Source organism: Schizosaccharomyces pombe, assembly GCF_000002945.2.
Source record: "Schizosaccharomyces pombe strain 972h- genome assembly, chromosome: I".
In the NCBI taxonomy this organism is placed as follows: domain Eukaryota; kingdom Fungi; phylum Ascomycota; class Schizosaccharomycetes; order Schizosaccharomycetales; family Schizosaccharomycetaceae; genus Schizosaccharomyces; species Schizosaccharomyces pombe.
The window spans coordinates 5,019,122-5,036,943 of NC_003424.3; the positions used below are offsets into that span (position 1 = coordinate 5,019,122).

At 36.0% G+C, this 17,822-nt stretch overlaps 9 protein-coding genes, 9 long non-coding RNA genes and 1 other non-coding gene across 19 annotated transcripts, besides 1 other annotated feature; 10 read left to right on the forward strand and 9 right to left on the reverse strand.

Moving 5' to 3' along the window:
• Nucleotides 1–30: 30 nt before the first annotated feature.
• SPOM_SPNCRNA.4255 lies at nucleotides 31–1,291 on the reverse strand. The gene has a single exon (NR_193616.1). It is a non-coding gene; the product is annotated as a non-coding RNA (long non-coding RNA).
• On the forward strand, nucleotides 233–2,315 carry pet3 (phosphoenolpyruvate transmembrane transporter Pet3). Its single transcript, NM_001020256.3, has 2 exons — nucleotides 233–549; nucleotides 601–2,315. Exons 1-2 carry the CDS (start codon nucleotides 371–373, stop codon nucleotides 1,544–1,546), a joined length of 1,125 nt encoding a protein of 374 aa, NP_594827.2. The 5' UTR covers nucleotides 233–370; the 3' UTR covers nucleotides 1,547–2,315.
• On the reverse strand, nucleotides 1,425–1,669 carry SPOM_SPNCRNA.4256. The gene has a single exon (NR_193617.1). It is a non-coding gene; the product is annotated as a non-coding RNA (long non-coding RNA).
• SPOM_SPNCRNA.4257 lies at nucleotides 2,089–2,321 on the reverse strand. Its single transcript, NR_193618.1, has one exon. It is a non-coding gene; the product is annotated as a non-coding RNA (long non-coding RNA).
• A 117-nt stretch (nucleotides 2,322–2,438) lies between these two features.
• Nucleotides 2,439–2,787: an LONG TERMINAL REPEAT.
• Nucleotides 2,788–2,868: 81 nt separating this feature from the next.
• SPOM_SPAC22E12.02 (splicing factor, WW domain -binding Rbm42) lies at nucleotides 2,869–5,030 on the forward strand. The gene is made up of 2 exons (NM_001020257.3): nucleotides 2,869–3,370; nucleotides 3,605–5,030. The coding sequence occupies exons 1-2, from the start codon at nucleotides 3,063–3,065 to the stop codon at nucleotides 3,954–3,956; spliced, it is 660 nt and encodes a 219-aa protein (NP_594828.1). The 5' UTR covers nucleotides 2,869–3,062; the 3' UTR covers nucleotides 3,957–5,030.
• On the reverse strand, nucleotides 3,665–4,730 carry sdj1 (glyoxylase III Sdj1). Its single transcript, NM_001020258.3, has 2 exons — nucleotides 4,153–4,730; nucleotides 3,665–4,054 (listed from the first exon to the last, which is right to left on the reverse strand). The coding sequence occupies exons 1-2, from the start codon at nucleotides 4,629–4,631 to the stop codon at nucleotides 3,958–3,960; spliced, it is 576 nt and encodes a 191-aa protein (NP_594829.1). The 5' UTR covers nucleotides 4,632–4,730; the 3' UTR covers nucleotides 3,665–3,957.
• Nucleotides 4,824–4,995, forward strand: prl52. The gene has a single exon (NR_150897.1). It is a non-coding gene; the product is annotated as a small non-coding RNA, poly(A) bearing, possible SPAC22E12.02 UTR (non-coding RNA).
• A 321-nt stretch (nucleotides 5,031–5,351) lies between the features above and the next one.
• SPOM_SPNCRNA.4258 lies at nucleotides 5,352–6,815 on the reverse strand. Its single transcript, NR_193619.1, has one exon. It is a non-coding gene; the product is annotated as a non-coding RNA (long non-coding RNA).
• Nucleotides 5,712–7,097, forward strand: ccs1 (superoxide dismutase Cu chaperone Ccs1). Its single transcript, NM_001356194.2, has 4 exons — nucleotides 5,712–5,823; nucleotides 5,876–6,002; nucleotides 6,158–6,946; nucleotides 7,035–7,097. Exons 1-3 carry the CDS (start codon nucleotides 5,815–5,817, stop codon nucleotides 6,913–6,915), a joined length of 894 nt encoding a protein of 297 aa, NP_001342818.1. The 5' UTR covers nucleotides 5,712–5,814; the 3' UTR covers nucleotides 6,916–6,946; nucleotides 7,035–7,097.
• rer1 (Rer1 family protein) lies at nucleotides 7,022–8,329 on the reverse strand. Its single transcript, NM_001020260.3, has 2 exons — nucleotides 8,227–8,329; nucleotides 7,022–8,173 (listed from the first exon to the last, which is right to left on the reverse strand). The coding sequence occupies exons 1-2, from the start codon at nucleotides 8,284–8,286 to the stop codon at nucleotides 7,679–7,681; spliced, it is 555 nt and encodes a 184-aa protein (NP_594831.1). The 5' UTR covers nucleotides 8,287–8,329; the 3' UTR covers nucleotides 7,022–7,678.
• A 154-nt stretch (nucleotides 8,330–8,483) lies between these two features.
• gmh3 (alpha-1,2-galactosyltransferase Gmh3) lies at nucleotides 8,484–11,292 on the reverse strand. Its single transcript, NM_001356195.2, has 2 exons — nucleotides 8,658–11,292; nucleotides 8,484–8,606 (listed from the first exon to the last, which is right to left on the reverse strand). The coding sequence occupies exon 1, from the start codon at nucleotides 10,875–10,877 to the stop codon at nucleotides 9,879–9,881; it is 999 nt and encodes a 332-aa protein (NP_001342819.1). The 5' UTR covers nucleotides 10,878–11,292; the 3' UTR covers nucleotides 8,484–8,606; nucleotides 8,658–9,878.
• Nucleotides 8,667–9,382, forward strand: SPOM_SPNCRNA.4259. Its single transcript, NR_193620.1, has one exon. It is a non-coding gene; the product is annotated as a non-coding RNA (long non-coding RNA).
• SPOM_SPNCRNA.1043 lies at nucleotides 10,148–11,184 on the forward strand. The gene has a single exon (NR_149886.1). It is a non-coding gene; the product is annotated as a non-coding RNA (long non-coding RNA).
• A 425-nt stretch (nucleotides 11,293–11,717) lies between the features above and the next one.
• SPOM_SPNCRNA.4260 lies at nucleotides 11,718–14,860 on the reverse strand. The gene has a single exon (NR_193621.1). It is a non-coding gene; the product is annotated as a non-coding RNA (long non-coding RNA).
• Nucleotides 12,650–14,140, forward strand: rna1 (RanGAP Rna1). Its single transcript, NM_001020262.3, has one exon. The coding sequence runs from the start codon at nucleotides 12,663–12,665 to the stop codon at nucleotides 13,821–13,823; it is 1,161 nt and encodes a 386-aa protein (NP_594833.1). The 5' UTR covers nucleotides 12,650–12,662; the 3' UTR covers nucleotides 13,824–14,140.
• On the forward strand, nucleotides 14,316–15,465 carry rrn10 (RNA polymerase I upstream activation factor complex subunit Rrn10). The gene is made up of 2 exons (NM_001020263.3): nucleotides 14,316–14,482; nucleotides 14,535–15,465. Exons 1-2 carry the CDS (start codon nucleotides 14,357–14,359, stop codon nucleotides 14,700–14,702), a joined length of 294 nt encoding a protein of 97 aa, NP_594834.1. The 5' UTR covers nucleotides 14,316–14,356; the 3' UTR covers nucleotides 14,703–15,465.
• krp1 (kexin) lies at nucleotides 15,066–17,459 on the reverse strand. The gene has a single exon (NM_001020264.3). The coding sequence runs from the start codon at nucleotides 17,446–17,448 to the stop codon at nucleotides 15,319–15,321; it is 2,130 nt and encodes a 709-aa protein (NP_594835.1). The 5' UTR covers nucleotides 17,449–17,459; the 3' UTR covers nucleotides 15,066–15,318.
• On the forward strand, nucleotides 16,021–16,324 carry SPOM_SPNCRNA.4261. Its single transcript, NR_193622.1, has one exon. It is a non-coding gene; the product is annotated as a non-coding RNA (long non-coding RNA).
• SPOM_SPNCRNA.4262 lies at nucleotides 16,539–17,662 on the forward strand. Its single transcript, NR_193623.1, has one exon. It is a non-coding gene; the product is annotated as a non-coding RNA (long non-coding RNA).
• The last annotated feature ends 160 nt before the right edge of the window (nucleotides 17,663–17,822 follow it).

Here is a 17,822-nt window from a genome sequence, read left to right on the forward strand (position 1 = left end):
AATTGTGTCGTAATTAACTGTTCGAAAATATCCACAATGAGCCACCTGATGCATGTGAAATGAAGCAATTCGCTGAGACATAGGTTTCCGAAGGTATCTCCATATTAAGGCAACTGTCCTCTATTAAATATAGCGTCTTAAATATTTTTGTGATTAATTGCTTTGAAATCTCTTTATTAACTCTCTCCAATTATTTCACTTATTAGCATCCTCTGGTGTACGGCCACCCTTTACCACACATACGCGTGCTTTGTAGAGTTTTATGCTAGCACCTCTTAAAGTTGTTTTCTTTCTTTCATAAAAGAAATTAAAGCATATGTTGAGGAACAAGCTTAATTCATCCACATTGTACAGTTAGCTAGTCTTATAAATGGAGACAGATCCGATTTTGAAAGTCGAGCGAGAGCCCGAGTTCACTCCATCTCCGGCCCCGGAGGCTATTGTAAAGGATATTGAACAAGGAGTAGCTCCCGTATCACAGAATGAGCCTGACCGTCCTCAACATTGGATCACAAGGGTAGTCATAATAGTACTCATTGTGCTTGCTTGGTATGATCCCCTCCTTCAGTCATTGTGTTTACTAACTGGTATTGTTTTTAGGTATTTCTTTTCTTTACTTCTTTCTATGATGAACAAGTGGATTTTTTCCGAATCAAAAATGGATTTCCAATTTCCTCTGTTTCTTAGCAGTTGTCAAATGCTCGTTCAAATGGGATTTGCAAAGCTAACCATTCTTGCATTTCCTAGATATCAACCAAACAAAAAAGATAATTTTTCTTGGTTAGAGTATTTTTATCGAGCGGGTATTTGCGCTTTGGTAACTGGTTTGGATATTGGGCTCAGTAATGCCTCATTGGAGACTATCACGCTGTCTTTTTATACCATGTGCCGCTCATCAATTCTTATTTTTGTATTTTTTTTCTCGGTCATATTTCGTATTGAAATGTTTGATTGGATTTTGCTTTGTATTACCCTTGTTATCTCTGCAGGAGTTGTACTTATGGTAGCTACGGAAACACAATTTGTACTCAGCGGATTTCTTCTTGTCATGGCGTCTTCGGTACTTTCAGGTTTGCGTTGGGCTTTAACCCAAAAGCTTTTGCTTGATCATCCTTGGACCTCCAACCCCTTTACCTCTCTGTTTGCTCTTACGCCGTTGATGTTTTTGTTTTTGCTCGTTGCAGGATTAATTTTTGAAGGACCTGTTCGTTTTATCGAATCCCCAGCTTGGAAAGAATTCGGTCCTTTTATGTCTGTTGTCATTCTTGTTCCAGGAACGCTTGCATTTTTCATGGTCGCTTCAGAATTTGGACTGATTCAAAAGACGAGTATTGTGACTTTAAGCGTTTGTGGAATTTTAAAAGAAATTATAACTATCATCGCTTCTACATTGTTTTACCATGACATTCTTCTTCCTATCAACATTGTCGGCTTGGTAATCACGCTTTGCGGAATCGGTGTCTACAATTATTATCGTATTACAAAGGGAAACAAAAAAGAAGCCGAGAAAGAAGTAGAATATATTGTTTTGAATGAAAATGCTTAGATTTCTTTCTTCTTGAAACAATTTCCTTGTTGCTAGTATTGCGCGTTCTGTCGTTACATGTCTTCTTTCTTATCTCACCTGTGTTGCATTAAAGCAGAACACAACAGCGTGATGATACTTTTCACAAATAACTCCCTCTCCTCATTTTGGTTTGCATAGCTTTCTTATTAACACTTGGTTCTTTATTTTTTTTAGTAATTTGAGTGATACGAATGTCTTCTATCCTTATTCATTGGCCGACTAGGCCATGGTTTTTTTATTTCTTAATATTTCTTCTTATTTTTCTTCCTTTTAATGCATCCACATAACAAGTTCTCGATAATTCCAAGAACAGAGTTTTTGATCATTGGTCAGCTAGTCTCAATGTGTTTAATCGTTATGGTGAAATAATCTTAATTCTTTATTATAGACAAACTTAATTTTGTATATTTGAATTCACAATTTATACTTACACACATTGCATGCTTGGAAAGGTAATTATTCCTCGATTCTTATTTGACTCATTCCACGAATCAACTGGAGATCGTTGATATAGTCAACTCATAATTATGAGGAGACTTGATTTACTTATTTTCTACATACATATGCCCCTTATGTTCTTTCTATGTTTCATTTTCACTGAAAGCGTAAAGATAAAAATCTTGATTGAGACAATTAATTTTCTATCGCATTGTATGATGGAATTTTGTATAGTGAATAGGATTAAAGATCTTAGCACTATGTTTAAACAGGTTTTTTTCATTGTTCAATAATATTCTTTCTTCATCCATTTAATATATTTATTTTAATAATGCTATTGGTATTATTTTATTGAAATTTACATATATATTCGTTTATAACGTAGGCTACACTTTATAGTTTAAAGACAGTTATTGTAACTGTTATGTTTCCTTGTCAGCAATACTACACTACGCTATGATACACTACGTTGCGTATCACTATATGTCACATGTTCTAATTATATATCGTACTATGTATGATACGAAATTGAGATTGATCTTAATGATAATCTATTAAGATCTATATTATCTGAATACTATAAATAGAGCTACTGCTGAACCTCGTTCCTCAGTTCAGTTATGAGCTATATTAGTGATAGGTAACATTATAACCCAGTTAATACAATACCTATACTCAGTTGCTACTTATACAACCTGTGTATTGTAATATAATAGATCACAAGGAAAACTCACCGTAATTCTACGTATCCTTAAATCAGATACCAAACTACGTAGCTTACATTCCTTATACTTCAATTGCGATTCTTTCAACCCCGTTATTTGTGGAGGACGAAAAGAATTCGATACTCTAAATATTTTATTACCTTTCGACTACTCTTTTTAGTACAATTGCTAATTCCCTTTCAATCAGTTTTTATATTATCTTTCTTATTTATAGTTGCTAAATTTTTATCAATTGAGCGTCAATTCGCGAAAACCGTAAGACGCAGTTAGCAAAAAACTCCACACAAGCGTGCAACCAAAATACATATCTTTCAGTTTACTCGAAATTTATCATGTCTCGTGTGAAAACGACGGTGGTACGAAAGGCTGGTGGACAAGTATGGGAAGATCCGACTTTGCTCGAATGGGATCCAAATCATTTTCGTCTATTTGTTGGAAATTTAGGAAATGATGTTAACGACGAGAGTTTATACCAGGCTTTTAGTGAATATCCATCTCTCGTAAAAACAAAAGTCGTTAGAGATCGTGAAGGTAAAACAAGGGGTTTTGGATTTGTATCGTTTAAGGATTCTGATCAATTTTTGAAGGCCTGGCGAGAAAAAAATGGTAAATATATTGGAAGCCGTCCAGTTAAACTTAGGTATGTTTAAAAAAAAAAGAAAGGGTGCATTATTTGAAGGAAAGGGTGTCAATAGCTAACGGTGATGGAAAACGTATTTAAAGCTCAATAGGCTGCCAAATTGTTTCATAGAAAATCCTAATGTCTAGTTTAAATTTCTTTTTCCCAAAATCACCGACAATTTTGCTTTGAACTCACTCCTTCTATTACATCTATGGTTAGTTTTTTTACACTACTAACATGTATGTTTTCTAGTCGTGCTACTTCTGATGTTAAGCCAAATGAGGTAAATGAAAAAACAATCGATTCTAAAATACGGAATTCACTTTACTCTCGAACTATTCATCACGGGAACCGTGTTCAAAAGAAAATAAAAAATAAGCATGGTAAAAATTCATCAAAATCATCGCGGGCGGCACAATCGGCAGCTGCGGAGCTAATATCATCATCTAGTATAACAGGTGCGAGACCGGCAAATTCCACATCAGTCCCAAACGCCGTTAATACAGAAATCAGTGCCGCCCGTGCTACCGAGTCCGAGGCTTCTAGAAATCAAACCAAAGCATCTCGAGACTATTCAAGGGCGAGTTCGTTTCGTCGTGTGTAGTCTAGGGCATACTAAGAGATTTATAGACAGCATTATACTTGTCCTTGCTTGCAACCTGCTCCAATAATTTTAAACCAAAAAGCATTGCAGTACCGGGTCTAATGAAAGAACATGTTAGCATATAGGTTAATGAAGAAATAAAAAAAAACAGAAACGAATCAGCTTGTTGGACTTCGTTTTGTCTTATGCAACTTACCCTTGAGATGTGATAAGATTCTCTTCAAGGACGACAGGTTGGTCAAGGTACTTGTAGCCACCTTCCTCTAGTTGACCACGAACAGAAGGATGACCAGTAATCTGTTTATTTGGAAGACCTGATGTCTTGGCTGTAAGGGTACCGGCACAAATCATTCCAATCCATTTATTAGGCTTCTTGTAAAATTCTTTAACCACTTGTTGAACAAAAGGAGTTGTAGAAAGTGTTTTTGCCCCGAGTCCACCACCAGGAATGATAGCAATATCGTATTGCTTTGCAAAGTCATCTGCACTGGGGATTTCCTTGTATGAACGATTTGCATACATTTCCACGTCACGAGACATCTTCACAAGTCGGTCCTTATTCTCTCCAACGTAGACGCTGTCAATGGGAATTTCTGCTCTCTTAAAAATTCCCCAAGGTGCCGAAAACTCAATTTCATCAGTGCCGTCCGCAACAAATAGGCAAACCTTTACCATTTTCAAATTTTTTTAAGACACTAGCAGGGTTCAAAAATTTAGTACAAAACCAAGTAAAACTCGTTGTCAAAGAAATTTCTCGCTTCACAAGTGTTTGGTAGTTGGAAAGTAATAGGTTGACGTATGATTCCATATATATAGGCATGGAAAGGCATAATTCTGGAAAACGGGCGATATACAAAGCGGTTGGGACTCCGAATGAACCCATTTCCTTTCATTCAGTTCCATAGTTTAAAAACCCCATATTCTCTAATGGCCATGAAACGTTCGCTAGTTGGCAGATTTTCGAGTATAAACAAAAAAGATTGGTTGAAGAATTTCGGCAACAGTTTACTTTAATTAATTCATTTTAAATAACTATAAATTTTATTCTAGTATGGACGAATATCAATTGCATGGATTCTATATAAGATGTTTCACAGTACTGGTAGTAATGTAATATACTAAGTCTTTGAAAGGCAAATAGATCAAACCGGAGCAAATATATAATCTCGATTGAAGTGAAAAAATTAATACTAAAATAATAATAGATGAATGAAAAAAAAAATTGCCAACAGAATTCGATTCTTTGTTTGAAAAGAAATCGAGAATACTCAATTCATGTATATATACGAATCACTAAAATTGTGAGAGTACTGTAATCACTAAACAGAACGTTCAAATTCTCCATAATATAAGAAAAATAATACTTAGAATTTAGATATTCCTACATCTCTCTATCGCCCATAGCATTTATTTTATTTTTTTAAATCAAACGAAGGAGTTGTACACTAACAATTACAGCTAAATGGTCTTTAAAAAATTAATGAAAAATAAATAATAATACAATCTCTATGTTCATTTATAAACCAACAGAAAGAAAAGCCATTTAACTCGCTTGGAATAAAAAACAAATCTTCCAAAAAAATTTAAAAAAATAAATAATAATAAATAGAAAAATCCAACATTCATTGTCATTTCTAATAAAATCAATGATATTCTTTAAAAATTGACGTTCATATTTTGCATTTTTCAATTCAATATACCATTAACTTTCCTTCTGACTAATCTTCATACTGAGTTTGCCTTCCATTCTAAAGTAAATCTCACCACCTTACGCAGTTCCGTAGAAGTTGCCATTTGCCAACATCAATAATATCATATTAAAGGCTTATTTTGCTTTCGGCTTCTTTTTGTTTTCAACATGTTTGAAGTATGGCATTTGTTTGAAAATTTGGTTCAAAGAGTGCTAATAAAATTTTTAGGTTGAATATCTCATTAAGGATTGTGACGACGTAAATAAGAATACCCTCGAGCAGGAATTCCAAGATTTAAACATTGAAGATTGGAAATGGGATGCTGCAACTGGTCAATTAATTGTGAAGGGTTCTGGTAAGTGATAAAACCAATAAGAAATGAGGAAGAAAAGAGAGATTTGTGAGTTCATCCTGCTTTACATTAGTTCATAAAATTGAAAGTAAATTGTTTGACTTCCTCTTTTACTTCCTATTTTTCTCATTTTACTCTTAGCTAACGTAGATTTTCAGTCTCTCCTTCAAAAGTCCTTCGGCGCTTGGAAAATGCCACTTCGAAGCCCATTCTCATTCGTGGTGCTAGTAACAAAGAATCGGGCGTTTCCATTCTTTATGAAGCCAATGAAGATATAACCCAGATTCCCAAAGTTTACGGACTTTGCCGTTTTATTCCCACCGAGGAGAAAATTTTCCTCGATTTGATTGCTACTCAACTCCTACCAAATAGAGAGTATACAGGATTAGTCACTATCTCAGGAGACATTTCCCGTGGACTCAAATCCGCTGGCGATAGCCTTGTTACCCTTTTTAATGCAAACTCCAATGAGCAAGGAAAAATTGTTCTCGACAAAGAGGTTTCTGGATCCTTACCAAATTGGATTGGTCACTGTTTCGTTCTTAAATGTGTCGACGATTCTGATTCCGCCACTATGGGAATTATTTCCCGTAGCGCTGGTTTGGGTCAAAATACCAAGCAAATTTGTGCTTGTACAGGCAAAAGTTTATGGACAGAGCATGCCGAGTTGAAATCCGTCAACGAGGGTTCTTCATGCTGTTCCAAGAAGGATTCTAGTCCATCAGAAAAACCTTCTTGCTGCTCTCAAGAAAAGAAAAGCTGTTGTTCATCGAAAAAACCTTCGTGCTGTTCTCAAGAAAAAAAAGGTTGCTGTTCAACAGAAAAAACCTCCTGCTGCTCTCAAGAAAAGAAAAGCTGTTGCACATCAGAAAAACCCTCGTGCTGTTCTAACGGAAAATCGACTGTCTGTGCTTAAGACGATACCATACAATTACTAACTTTATCATGTACGTAAATGTTTACTACAGTAGCCATGCTGTCAAATTTGACAAACACCTTTTAAATTTTGGTTTGCAGTTTATTAAAACTCCTTAGCTGTAAAGAATTTCATGTCATTTTGTTGCTTCAATGAATTTATTTTTGTACCTGCATGCTAATTATTATCCATATACAACTGTTCGTGAAGAAGCGAGTAAGCTTTTCGAAAGAGATACATGTCTTTCAAATTAGCCCACTTCCAGCGCTTCTGGATACAAGAATAAGCCGAGTATTCTGTAACTTGTTCGTTAATCAACTTCATCAAAGACCCAACTCCAATAAGAAAGATTTTTTTTTAATCATCACCGCATGACAATCCACATACATGTTAACAGAAATAATCGCCAATTTCTTTTAGCCTGATACAGATATCTAACATCTTGAATATGCATGAAAGATAGCTGTACACCCAGAGAACCGATGGATTACAAAGCATCGAAATTAGCATCATTATCGATGAAATTGCAGGTTACTGGGTTCAAAGAAAAAAGTAGTTTTATCGCGTAAAAAGAACATAGGGCTGGAAAAATTATTCCTTACATGTTTAAAAGTAAGAGTGGGCGATATAAAAACATAAAAAACAAATGTTTGTAAGAGAACGACTGAGGAGTATCCGATTAATATAATCAACTGAATGTGATCATATCTTTCTAAGAAAAAAACAATTTCGCGATCATGGTCATCATCAGCTCAAACACTACCTAGTGTGAGCCAAATTTTTTCTTACCGATATCAAATGGAACGTAACGATACTTGAGCATGTGCTGAATTTGTCGTCGAAAGCAGAAAAAAGAAAGTACAAGATAATAGACAACAAGAATAGGCCAAAACACAGGTACATCAAATATTCGGAAAAAGGACGCGACTAAGGCGAACAAGGTGGCACGCATGCTTGAATACCAAAACTTGAATTCTGGCAATCTACGAATAAAGGGTCGAAATTCATCGTCTTTGGAAGTAGGAAGAACTCCTTCTTCAATTTCTTCATCTTTCATTGCTTGCTCAACACTAGGATCGAATTTTGGAGTCAAGAACGCAAGGAACAGATTGAGCAGGTAAATGGCTAATGTATAGCAAACAATATACCAACCGCGAACCAGTAGAATCCTAATAAAAAATAATGCAATTAATCCACTAACAGTCAGCCATCTATACGTTGTATAAGGTATGGTTCGGTCCACCCAGTGTCGATACAACTAAAAACACGTTAGATTTTCTTCTTTTCTCAAGCTAATCAAGTTATTCTTACTCGAACTGCAAAGTTTTTCTTCTCTTTAACATTTTCTATATGACGCTGAATGAATTCCATGCTTAAATACTGTCAAACAGACGATAAAATGGTGGTTGGTAGTGAAGTGAAATATGTATTCAATTCAGACATATACGCGCTACTGCCAGACTCCATTTACCCCCTACACTAGAATACAGTATACATTATAATGTGTTATCGGTGAATGATATTATTAGTTTAAAGTAATATAACGATAAAGTAATAATTTGTCTCTACAGGACTCGAGAGCGGTAAGCGTGTAAAGAAAAGATTCAGTGATAATTTGGCAGTCAGAATTACTTTTTTTTTGAATAGATTAGTATAGTTACACCACGGTTACGTTTACCAATTTGAAGTTCCTAAATATGATCAACTCATTAACCGATTAGAAATTTAATGCATATACTTACCAATACGTTAAACTGTATACAGCTCACCTTCGACTTCATTAATTTTGCAGAAAAATGGCATGTCGATTTGGGTGTTTATGAAGAATTCATAGTAGTAAACGAGTCGTCAATTTGTTGGAAAAGTCAAGAGTAAAGATAATAATCTGAAGAATTTGTCTGGGTACTCTTTAACATTTACAACATGACACTTCTTCTTTCGATGCAAGCTTTTATAAAAAGGTTCATTAAGCAAATGTAGCGGAAATAACAACTAATGATCATTGAGTATAGCCGGTGCTGGACATCTCTAATAAAGCGATGTCAACTTCTATTTGAAATTAACGGCAAAGCTCTTTTCAAACCAGCCATGAATTTTGCAGTTATCATCAACCCTAACAGCATTATAATTTACACAAATGTAATATAATGCTTGTTTATTTTATTTCGAGGTTCATAAAGTCAGATAACGTATGCTTTTTCAATTCATGACAATCCTGCACAGCAAAATAATGTGACAAATCTACATTGAATAGCTTTAATAAAAGGAAAAAGAAATTAATGAATTCAGTCTATAAAAGTAAACCAGATCGACATTTATACGCAGATTAGATTGAAGACAAAGGCAAGGAAGAAATGTATAGAAAAAGACAAGATTGCAAGCATTGCCAACTTCCTAAACAAAAAAAAATACAAATATCAAACTTAGGATCAAGCGATATAACTTTACCTACCCAAATATCCACAGCTTTTTAGGAGTAATATCGATTATGTTTCACACAGGTAGCATAGATTCAATAATAATTGAAAAAAAGCCAAAGATTAAGTGCAATAAAACAAATATAATAAAAGATTGGTGGTTTCAGCCTTAAGCTTATGAATTAAACACAATTAATATTTGTCTGGGGCCTGCAAAACCACCTATAATATAAGTGTCACAATTAGTTTATATAGCAATGTATATTAGAAAAATTAAAGAAGGAATTAGATGATTATCCACCACCTCTGTAACAGAACACCGCATATAAAATAAACACATTCTTCCATTGAAAACAACCGTAACTAGCACGGTTAAGGAGGCAGACTATGCTTAGATAATATATACACATACATAGAGCATAATTGTATAGGTAATTATGTAAAAGGAGTGGCATCCAGTGGCTTGTGTATAATAAAAATAAAGACAAGATGAGGGGAAATAACCAAATGCATTAATAATGGTAATACTATTATTATTAATGCACATCAATGAACCCTCTCACGATATTCATCCCACAAAACCTGACAACGGTTCTCCACCCAACACCCAGCAAAATGTATAACCAAATGACCTTCTTTCCAGCCCATTTCCGGCTGGCCAACAGGGTAAGAATTAATAAGGGTTTGAGGTAAAATTCCTATTATAGCAGCAATTTCCGGGTGATATCTAACAAAATATCCCAAAAGGGCCTGTTCATGATCCGCAACCTTATTTTCTCTAAAGGATTTATCGCCCCATAAGTCCAAAAACAGAGCCATCATGGGCGACCTTCTAACAAAGAAACTTCCCGCGTTTAAGCCATTCAAATCTTGAGAAATCAATAGCCCTAAAGAACGAGCACTGTCAACAGTATAGGAACTTGGGGTGAGACGTTCGAGATCAGCACTAAATGGAGATATCATAGGTTCATTCTTCATTAACTTTTCCACTAAAACGTCAGGTGACAAAATATGTTCTTGAATAGAGAGTTCTGTGTTCAAAATTAACGCATCTTGGTCCAACCACCAAATCCATTTCGCATGAGGATGCTTATTCATTGTTTGTATAATAGCGGGCATTTTGGCCCACACTGGAGGAATGTTCATTTGGCTTACATTAACATATTCAAAGCCATAGTTGTGATGCTTTGCGTAGTTAATTCGGTTTTCTATGCATTGATTAAATGTTTCAGGTGCCATATTGCCACTTGAACGTCCATCACTCGCTAAGAGGATTACTATTTCATGGGATTTGGGCTCTTGAGGATCATCCTCGTTAATTGTCGCTTGATGATACGTCGTGCTAAGGCCTTGCATATCTTCATCCAGAGGTACTAAGTAGTCGTATTCTTGTACACTTGGTTTGGAAAATACATCTTGTAAACGTTCTAAAGCAGGTGAAGCAGAAAAAGAGTTTCCAAATTGGAAGTAAATGAGAAAAGAGCTAATCCCAATGATTAACAACACGAATATAACACGAGATAACTTCCACTGTAGGACTGCCATTTTAAAGATTAGCAGATGTTAAATGCAAATTAATAAAAAAATAAAAAATAAAATTTAGTCTTTTAGAGACAAGAGAAACTCTTTTTCAAGTTTCACAAATATAAACTGAGATTGGATAAAAGCAAAACAATAAGATACCAAGAATGGATCAGAAATTATGAATGAAATGGGAAACTTTCTACTCTTTCTCGGTAGAAAATTAGAAAGCCGTTTTAAAAATTAAAATGAGATTTGTGATATTCCAAAGAATACTACGTTTGAAACACGAATCTTCGCCCGTTGACTCAAGAAACGAGAGAAAACAGTAAAAAGAAATTGAAAATATAATGTAAATTATAATAAAAAAATATGAATGAATTAGATTCTTTAAAAAATGATTAACCAGATGGACCTGGAATTAAAGGCAGTGTGTAGTGGAAGGATTGAAATTACCGCATCATGGAGTCAATCATCATAAATTTACGGTTTCCTCTACTTATCGTATCCTATTTATAATAAAAGAAGAAAAAGAAGAAAAATCTGTATGGTAATGATTTATGTTCAAAATAATGAGTTGTTCCTTTAAAATCACGTTTCCAAACTTTTAATGACATGATTCACAGTACTTAAACATTTTAACCAGTTTTATACGTTGGGACAAATAACAGGAATGGCTTAATTCAGCAATACGTCTAAATCAATGTCATGATTGAATGGGAAAATAATCAAACGATTCAAATTGTTGAAACAGGTAAAGCAGATCAAGTACTGGAATGCGGACTGAAGTCCAATTCGAGAATGGTTACAACTATGAAATGAGAATTAATTTACTGAAAAGAATACAGTATCAATGGAATAGCTTTCCTGATAATGTGAAAGCTGTTTAAAGAGTATTCTATGTGTCTAGAGTGCAGACTCGTGGATTTTCACAGTAATGAATAAGAAATGTTAAACTAAAAATATCAATTGTTGTTATTATCTTGATTTTTCATATATCTGTTAAACTCCCGCTTTCCGATTTTCTTTTTGGGTCAACTCATAAATGTATATGTGTGAGTAACTGAAATGATCACGAAACAAGCGGAAAGCTGAAAGATAGGGATACTCATTTCAGATCTTTTTGATTCTTCATTTTTTGGAAGTCACCAAGCTCTTTTGGTCAATATTCCTTCGTTCAACTTCGTATTCTTATAAATGGACTAGCGATGAGGCAAAAATCTAGCAATGTTAATTGCTAGAAATGCAATTAAGTTAAAGCAAACTTAAGCTAAGAATTCAGGACTAAGGTCACTCAAAAAGGTTCTTCATAAGATCCTCTATACTTAGTCAAAAAAACAAACTATATGCAACAGGATTGTCACAGCTATTTTTTCAAAAATGAATGATAGATAAATGTCAAAAAAGCTCAATCATCCTATTTACAAAAGTTTTATACATGTCTTTCAGGAACGTATCCGAGCACTAATGCACCACTCCGACATTGAGTATCTTTCGGTTTGCGCTAATCTGATCTAATAATTTAAATGACTTCTAATAGCATAGAATCGTCTTAAAATTAAACTCATTAGCGAGAGATCGCATTTGAGTTTGTAAATAAAAACAGGTTGAGTAAAGGGGGTATCCGTCAAAAGAGGATAAATTTCGTTCTTCTTCTACTTTGAATATTATTTTAGTTTCTTTTTTAAAAGCCATGAATTCAAGTGACTGAAGCATCTATCCTCGATCAAATTTAACATACACAGCTAGTTCACACAATCTTTCCTCACCACCATACCTGCTATATTTTTTCTTTCAACAACCAACTCCATGTCGCGTTTTTCAATAGAAGGGAAGTCTTTGAAATTAGATGCAATTACAACTGAAGACGAGAAGTCTGTATTTGCTGTTCTGTTAGAAGATGATTCTGTAAAGGAAATTGTATTGTCTGGTAACACAATTGGAACCGAAGCTGCTAGATGGTTGTCAGAGAATATTGCCTCAAAAAAAGATTTAGAAATTGCAGAGTTTAGTGATATCTTTACTGGACGTGTCAAAGATGAAATTCCTGAGGCTTTACGTCTGTTGCTACAAGCTTTACTCAAGTGCCCAAAACTACATACTGTAAGATTGAGCGATAATGCCTTTGGCCCTACTGCACAGGAGCCCTTGATTGACTTTCTTTCAAAACACACACCTTTGGAGCATCTTTACCTACACAATAATGGACTCGGTCCTCAAGCTGGCGCAAAAATTGCTCGTGCCTTGCAAGAGCTGGCGGTCAACAAGAAAGCTAAAAATGCACCTCCCTTGCGTTCCATTATTTGTGGAAGAAATCGTTTAGAAAATGGGAGTATGAAAGAATGGGCTAAAACTTTCCAGAGCCACCGTTTGCTACATACAGTGAAAATGGTGCAAAATGGTATCCGTCCCGAAGGTATTGAACACTTATTGCTTGAAGGATTAGCATATTGCCAAGAGCTAAAGGTACTCGATCTTCAAGATAACACATTTACGCACTTGGGCTCTAGCGCTCTCGCTATCGCGTTGAAAAGCTGGCCCAACCTTCGAGAACTAGGCCTCAACGATTGTCTCTTATCTGCTCGCGGTGCTGCCGCAGTTGTAGATGCTTTTTCTAAATTAGAAAATATTGGGCTTCAAACGTTACGCTTACAGTATAACGAGATAGAGCTGGATGCTGTCCGGACCCTAAAAACTGTGATTGATGAGAAAATGCCGGATCTTTTATTCCTTGAATTAAATGGAAACAGATTTTCGGAAGAAGACGATGTTGTTGATGAAATACGTGAAGTCTTTAGCACCCGTGGTCGTGGTGAACTAGATGAGCTTGATGATATGGAGGAACTTACCGACGAGGAGGAGGAGGATGAAGAAGAAGAAGCTGAGTCTCAAAGCCCTGAGCCGGAGACTTCTGAAGAAGAAAAAGAAGACAAAGAACTTGCTGATGAGCTATCAAAAGCTCATATTTAGAGCAACTACTTTCCCTCTCGAACCCTGCTCCGCTGTTTCCGAAATTTTTTAACATATTTCTATTGTTCATGCTAGGCGGTAATGAACGATTGTGGTCAACGGATGGTCTATATCGACCATTCGATTTCCTTCTGCATTTTTATCAACATTCTGTCTTTTTACGCGGCAGGACCGATAAATAGTATTAGATTAAATCTGTATATGACAGAAAAAAAATTCCCCTTTCAAAAATGGCGAAAAGGTTCTTTACGTTTTATTAATAACCCACTTTAATTAAGTATTGGGTCAATATAATATGGTTTGGATTGTATCTGTGTAAAGTTGTTTTGTTGTTATGTCGTAAAGCCTGAACTATTTTTTCAGTATGTCTGTAAACCTCGAGATAAATTTTCTGTAAGTCGCAGTTAACTTTTAAGAATGTGGGGATTCCATTACTTGAGCTTGGTGTTTCCAAATATGATTGTACTACTGCAAGGACGAATTAGAAGCTTCACCTAGCATAGTACATACTCTACGTCCAACGCCATCTATTAATGTCAAATCCACCAACTCGGCCAACTTTGTATAATTTGGTGAATGCTGATGGTGAATTGTCTTACAGAGCTCGTGATTTAGTACAGGATTTTTCTGTTCCAATTCCACATGAACTGCCGGATCCTGTAAGTTCACAGCTTCTGCCAATACTTGTTTAACTAATCTTTTTATGTTTAGGATTTAGTTCATAGCATCCAGGATTTTGCAACAGAATACATGCTTGCGACAGGGAAAAAGTCATTCGAGTGTTTGGATGAAAGTGCTTTATTGGGGTTGGGATATTTGGTGACTGAATGGATGGATGCTATGGTTACTGATTGTTTGGAAGAATTTGAAGAAAGATGAATTATCCTTGTACATTTTACTTTTCATTCGTTTGTTTCGAGATGACTCCGTTACATTTGTATGACTAACTTTGATGATTTTTCTATATGGCGTAAAGTTGTTAAACAGCTATGAATGCGTATTTGTGTATTGAAATTTTTATCTTTTGATAATTGTTTAAAATCAACATTACAGATGTAATTACATTGCTTGACATGTATGCAGGCTGCTGAAAAGCGAGAAGCAACGATGCTGTTAAGATTTTAACAAGCTTTGCGATACATTAGCAAACATATTAGGACTTCAACTATTTTTTTTTTGCAAAGCCTTTACTATTAAATCCGAATACTGTTACCAGTGAATCGTAAAGACAATCACTTCAACTACCCAAAGCATAATCCAATATACATTTTATTACTTGGTATTTATACACGCTATCTAATGATTACACTTCAAAGGGGTCGAATTAAATACGTAGTCCATGCGTATTTATTAAAATGCAAAATTAAGAAATGCCAATTAGGTTGTTTCATATCGATGAATGAAACGAATGACAAGTGACATCTAAGAAGAGATCATACTTTAAAAAGTAGTCCATATTATTTTAAACAGAAGTGAAAAAACGAGTGTTAACTTTTCAAGCAATTTCTTGCTGAGACAATGGTGGGGGTGCTTTAGCTTTCCAAAATGCGGAAATCCATGTCCATATGACAGCAACGAAAATAAAGGCAAACAACAAAAAGAAAGTAATAAATGCAACAATTTCTCTATAAGAGGGTTCCAATACAGGTTGGGTAGGGGGTAGGACTGTAGGAATCGGTATATGAGACGTTGATGTAGGTGTAGCTGTGGCAGATACGGTGTAAGAAGTAAATGAAGTAGACGTAGGGCTCAACAAGGTACTTGAGTTAGTCAGATCGCTATTTGGTTCAGAGTATATTCCCAAGACCATCTCCTTTGGAAGCTCAAGAGTGTCATAAGGGAGTGGTGCAGTATTAGAAGGGTTTTCAGATTCTCCCCACAAAGCCAACTGCCAATTTTCAAACGTACCTTCATGCTTTCCACCACTTCGATCATTAACCAGTAACTTCCAAACCCCCTCTGGAGGTTCGGCCCAATGCTGCACAGTCATGAACGTCCAGTCTAAAAACCCCTTACTATTCTCATCATACGGTCGTTCACTGGCAAGGATTGAACGAATGCCGGAAGGGCTTTCCAAGAGAATCTCCAATGCTCCTCTTCGGTTAAAAGGTATACACACCCTAACAGTGACATGTTCTAATCTTTTGAAGTTGCTTTTCTCAATCATATCCTTAGTAACGGTAAATTCGCTTACCATTTCAGTTATTGTCTCATTGTTAACACTCCCGAATGATTTATTAACATTAATTTCTGGAGCAATGAGCCAGGTTTGTGGATTCACGACCTGCCAATCCTTAGCCACCTCGACGAACTTCGATGCATCCAATTTACCAAACCCAAAATGATGGGAGAACTGGAATCCTGCTGGAGTCTTTTGCCATTCTGCATTTTGAGAAGGGCTATCAAAAGGAGATGCTGAATACACTGTAATATGCTGAATGTCTCTCCAACTAAGGTCAGGACGAATCGAAAGCGCCAAAGCATATACAGCAGATGCTAACGGAGCAGCCGCTGAGGTACCACCATGACTTCTAGTACATGTGCCTTCAGGATTTGTAGTTAATATAGACAAATGTGAGCCACTACTATATGCTGAAACTAATTGCGCAGCACACACCTCACTGTAAAATGGGATTTTATGTTCAGCATCAACAGCACCAATGGTAGCACTGAATATGCTATTCGTGTAGCCATCAAAATTGCAATTATCATGATAATGGCCTCCATTTCCAGAAGCGAACACAAAAATCGACCCAAGACCATTTCGGCCATTAAGGACACCGTTCATCAACGCACGACGAGTAGCCGTATTAGGAGCATCCATTGCTCTTCCATCATCTGCAGGGCCCCAGGAACATGAATATATATGATTTGTTTGAAAGCCATAATTCAGTGCTTCCGATTCAACAGCATCAGTAATAGGGGCCGAAAGAATACGAAGTCCAGCGACCTTGGCGCGTGGAGCTATGCCTACGCCACAAACGTCGTTCCAAGCTGCAGCCACTTCTCCAGCACAACGGGTGCCGTGCTGATCATCTGATAACTTTGGCAAAGGGTCAGCAATGTTATCATTGAAGTCCCAAGAACCAAGCGAAGTGTAAGCAGCTTGCAAATCTGGATGTTTAAAATCAATTCCATCGTCTACAAATGCAACGGTAACATTCTCACCGAAGTAACCGGCGTCCCAGACTTCACGTAGATTCAGATCGTGTCCAGGATTATTCGAGTTGAATATGTGCCATTGGCCATAAAAGAGAGGATCCGAAATTCCAAAATGATTAGAGAACTCATTCAGTAATTCATCAGATTCACTCGCATCCCGCTTGTAGCGCCATCTGGGCGTCTGGCGCTCCAATTCCAAGATTCCGGCATCAATGCCTCGTTTTCGAATTGAACTTTGGACTGAATCATCGCTCCCCTTATGTAGCTTAATTAAATGGTGATACTTCAAATTTAATAAAGGGCGCACATACTTAGCACCAATGGCTTCTGCTGCTACTACAGGATCAACTTCAGGTTCCACTTGAACTAGAAATAAATCATCGTTTTCTAATGGAGAGCAAGAAGAAACCAAAAACTGTAAAAATATTGCAAGAATTGGCCCACATAGCAAAGCAGGATGCATGGTGCTGGGACGGTGTATGCACTAGGTGGCTTAACAGATTATGGTGTCCACTGTACCATAGTGGTGGCTATGTACAATAAAACAGCCATTCGACTAAAACACATATAAAGTGTAAAGCTGTCAGTATTTAAACTTTTCCAATTAAGAAATACATGGCAAAAGTGAGCAATTGCTAAACCGTGTGTCTACTATAATACCATGTTATATATTACATTTCATCAATACAGAAAAATAGAGCATCTACTTGTTAATCATGAAATAACTTTAAGCATTTAATAGTAAAAAAAATATAAACGACGATGAAAACATTAAAAGTATGAAATTTAGAAACCATCTTCATCCTGGTCTTAGTAATATTACAAGTTTTCATGATT

Excerpts from the sequence above, each read along its gene's own strand:
- pet3 (NM_001020256.3), top strand. The coding sequence starts at position 371 with ATGGAGACAGATCCGATTTTGAAAGTCGAGCGAGAGCCCGAGTTCACT. Across the intron at positions 550-600 it reads GTACTCATTGTGCTTGCTTG|GTATTTCTTTTCTTTACTTC; the intron begins GTATGATCCCCT and ends TATTGTTTTTAG.
- SPOM_SPAC22E12.02 (NM_001020257.3), top strand. The coding sequence starts at position 3,063 with ATGTCTCGTGTGAAAACGACGGTGGTACGAAAGGCTGGTGGACAAGTA. Across the intron at positions 3,371-3,604 it reads AGCCGTCCAGTTAAACTTAG|TCGTGCTACTTCTGATGTTA; the intron begins GTATGTTTAAAA and ends TATGTTTTCTAG.
- sdj1 (NM_001020258.3), bottom strand. The coding sequence starts at position 4,631 with ATGGTAAAGGTTTGCCTATTTGTTGCGGACGGCACTGATGAAATTGAG. Across the intron at positions 4,055-4,152 it reads AATCTTATCACATCTCAAGG|ACCCGGTACTGCAATGCTTT; the intron begins GTAAGTTGCATA and ends TTCTTTCATTAG.
- ccs1 (NM_001356194.2), top strand. Across the intron at positions 6,003-6,157 it reads ATTAATTGTGAAGGGTTCTG|TCTCTCCTTCAAAAGTCCTT; the intron begins GTAAGTGATAAA and ends GTAGATTTTCAG.
- rer1 (NM_001020260.3), bottom strand. The coding sequence starts at position 8,286 with ATGGAATTCATTCAGCGTCATATAGAAAATGTTAAAGAGAAGAAAAAC. Across the intron at positions 8,174-8,226 it reads AGAAAAACTTTGCAGTTCGA|TTGTATCGACACTGGGTGGA; the intron begins GTAAGAATAACT and ends ACGTGTTTTTAG.
- gmh3 (NM_001356195.2), bottom strand. The coding sequence starts at position 10,877 with ATGGCAGTCCTACAGTGGAAGTTATCTCGTGTTATATTCGTGTTGTTA.
- rna1 (NM_001020262.3), top strand. The coding sequence starts at position 12,663 with ATGTCGCGTTTTTCAATAGAAGGGAAGTCTTTGAAATTAGATGCAATT.
- rrn10 (NM_001020263.3), top strand. The coding sequence starts at position 14,357 with ATGTCAAATCCACCAACTCGGCCAACTTTGTATAATTTGGTGAATGCT. Across the intron at positions 14,483-14,534 it reads CACATGAACTGCCGGATCCT|GATTTAGTTCATAGCATCCA; the intron begins GTAAGTTCACAG and ends TTTTATGTTTAG.
- krp1 (NM_001020264.3), bottom strand. The coding sequence starts at position 17,448 with ATGCATCCTGCTTTGCTATGTGGGCCAATTCTTGCAATATTTTTACAG.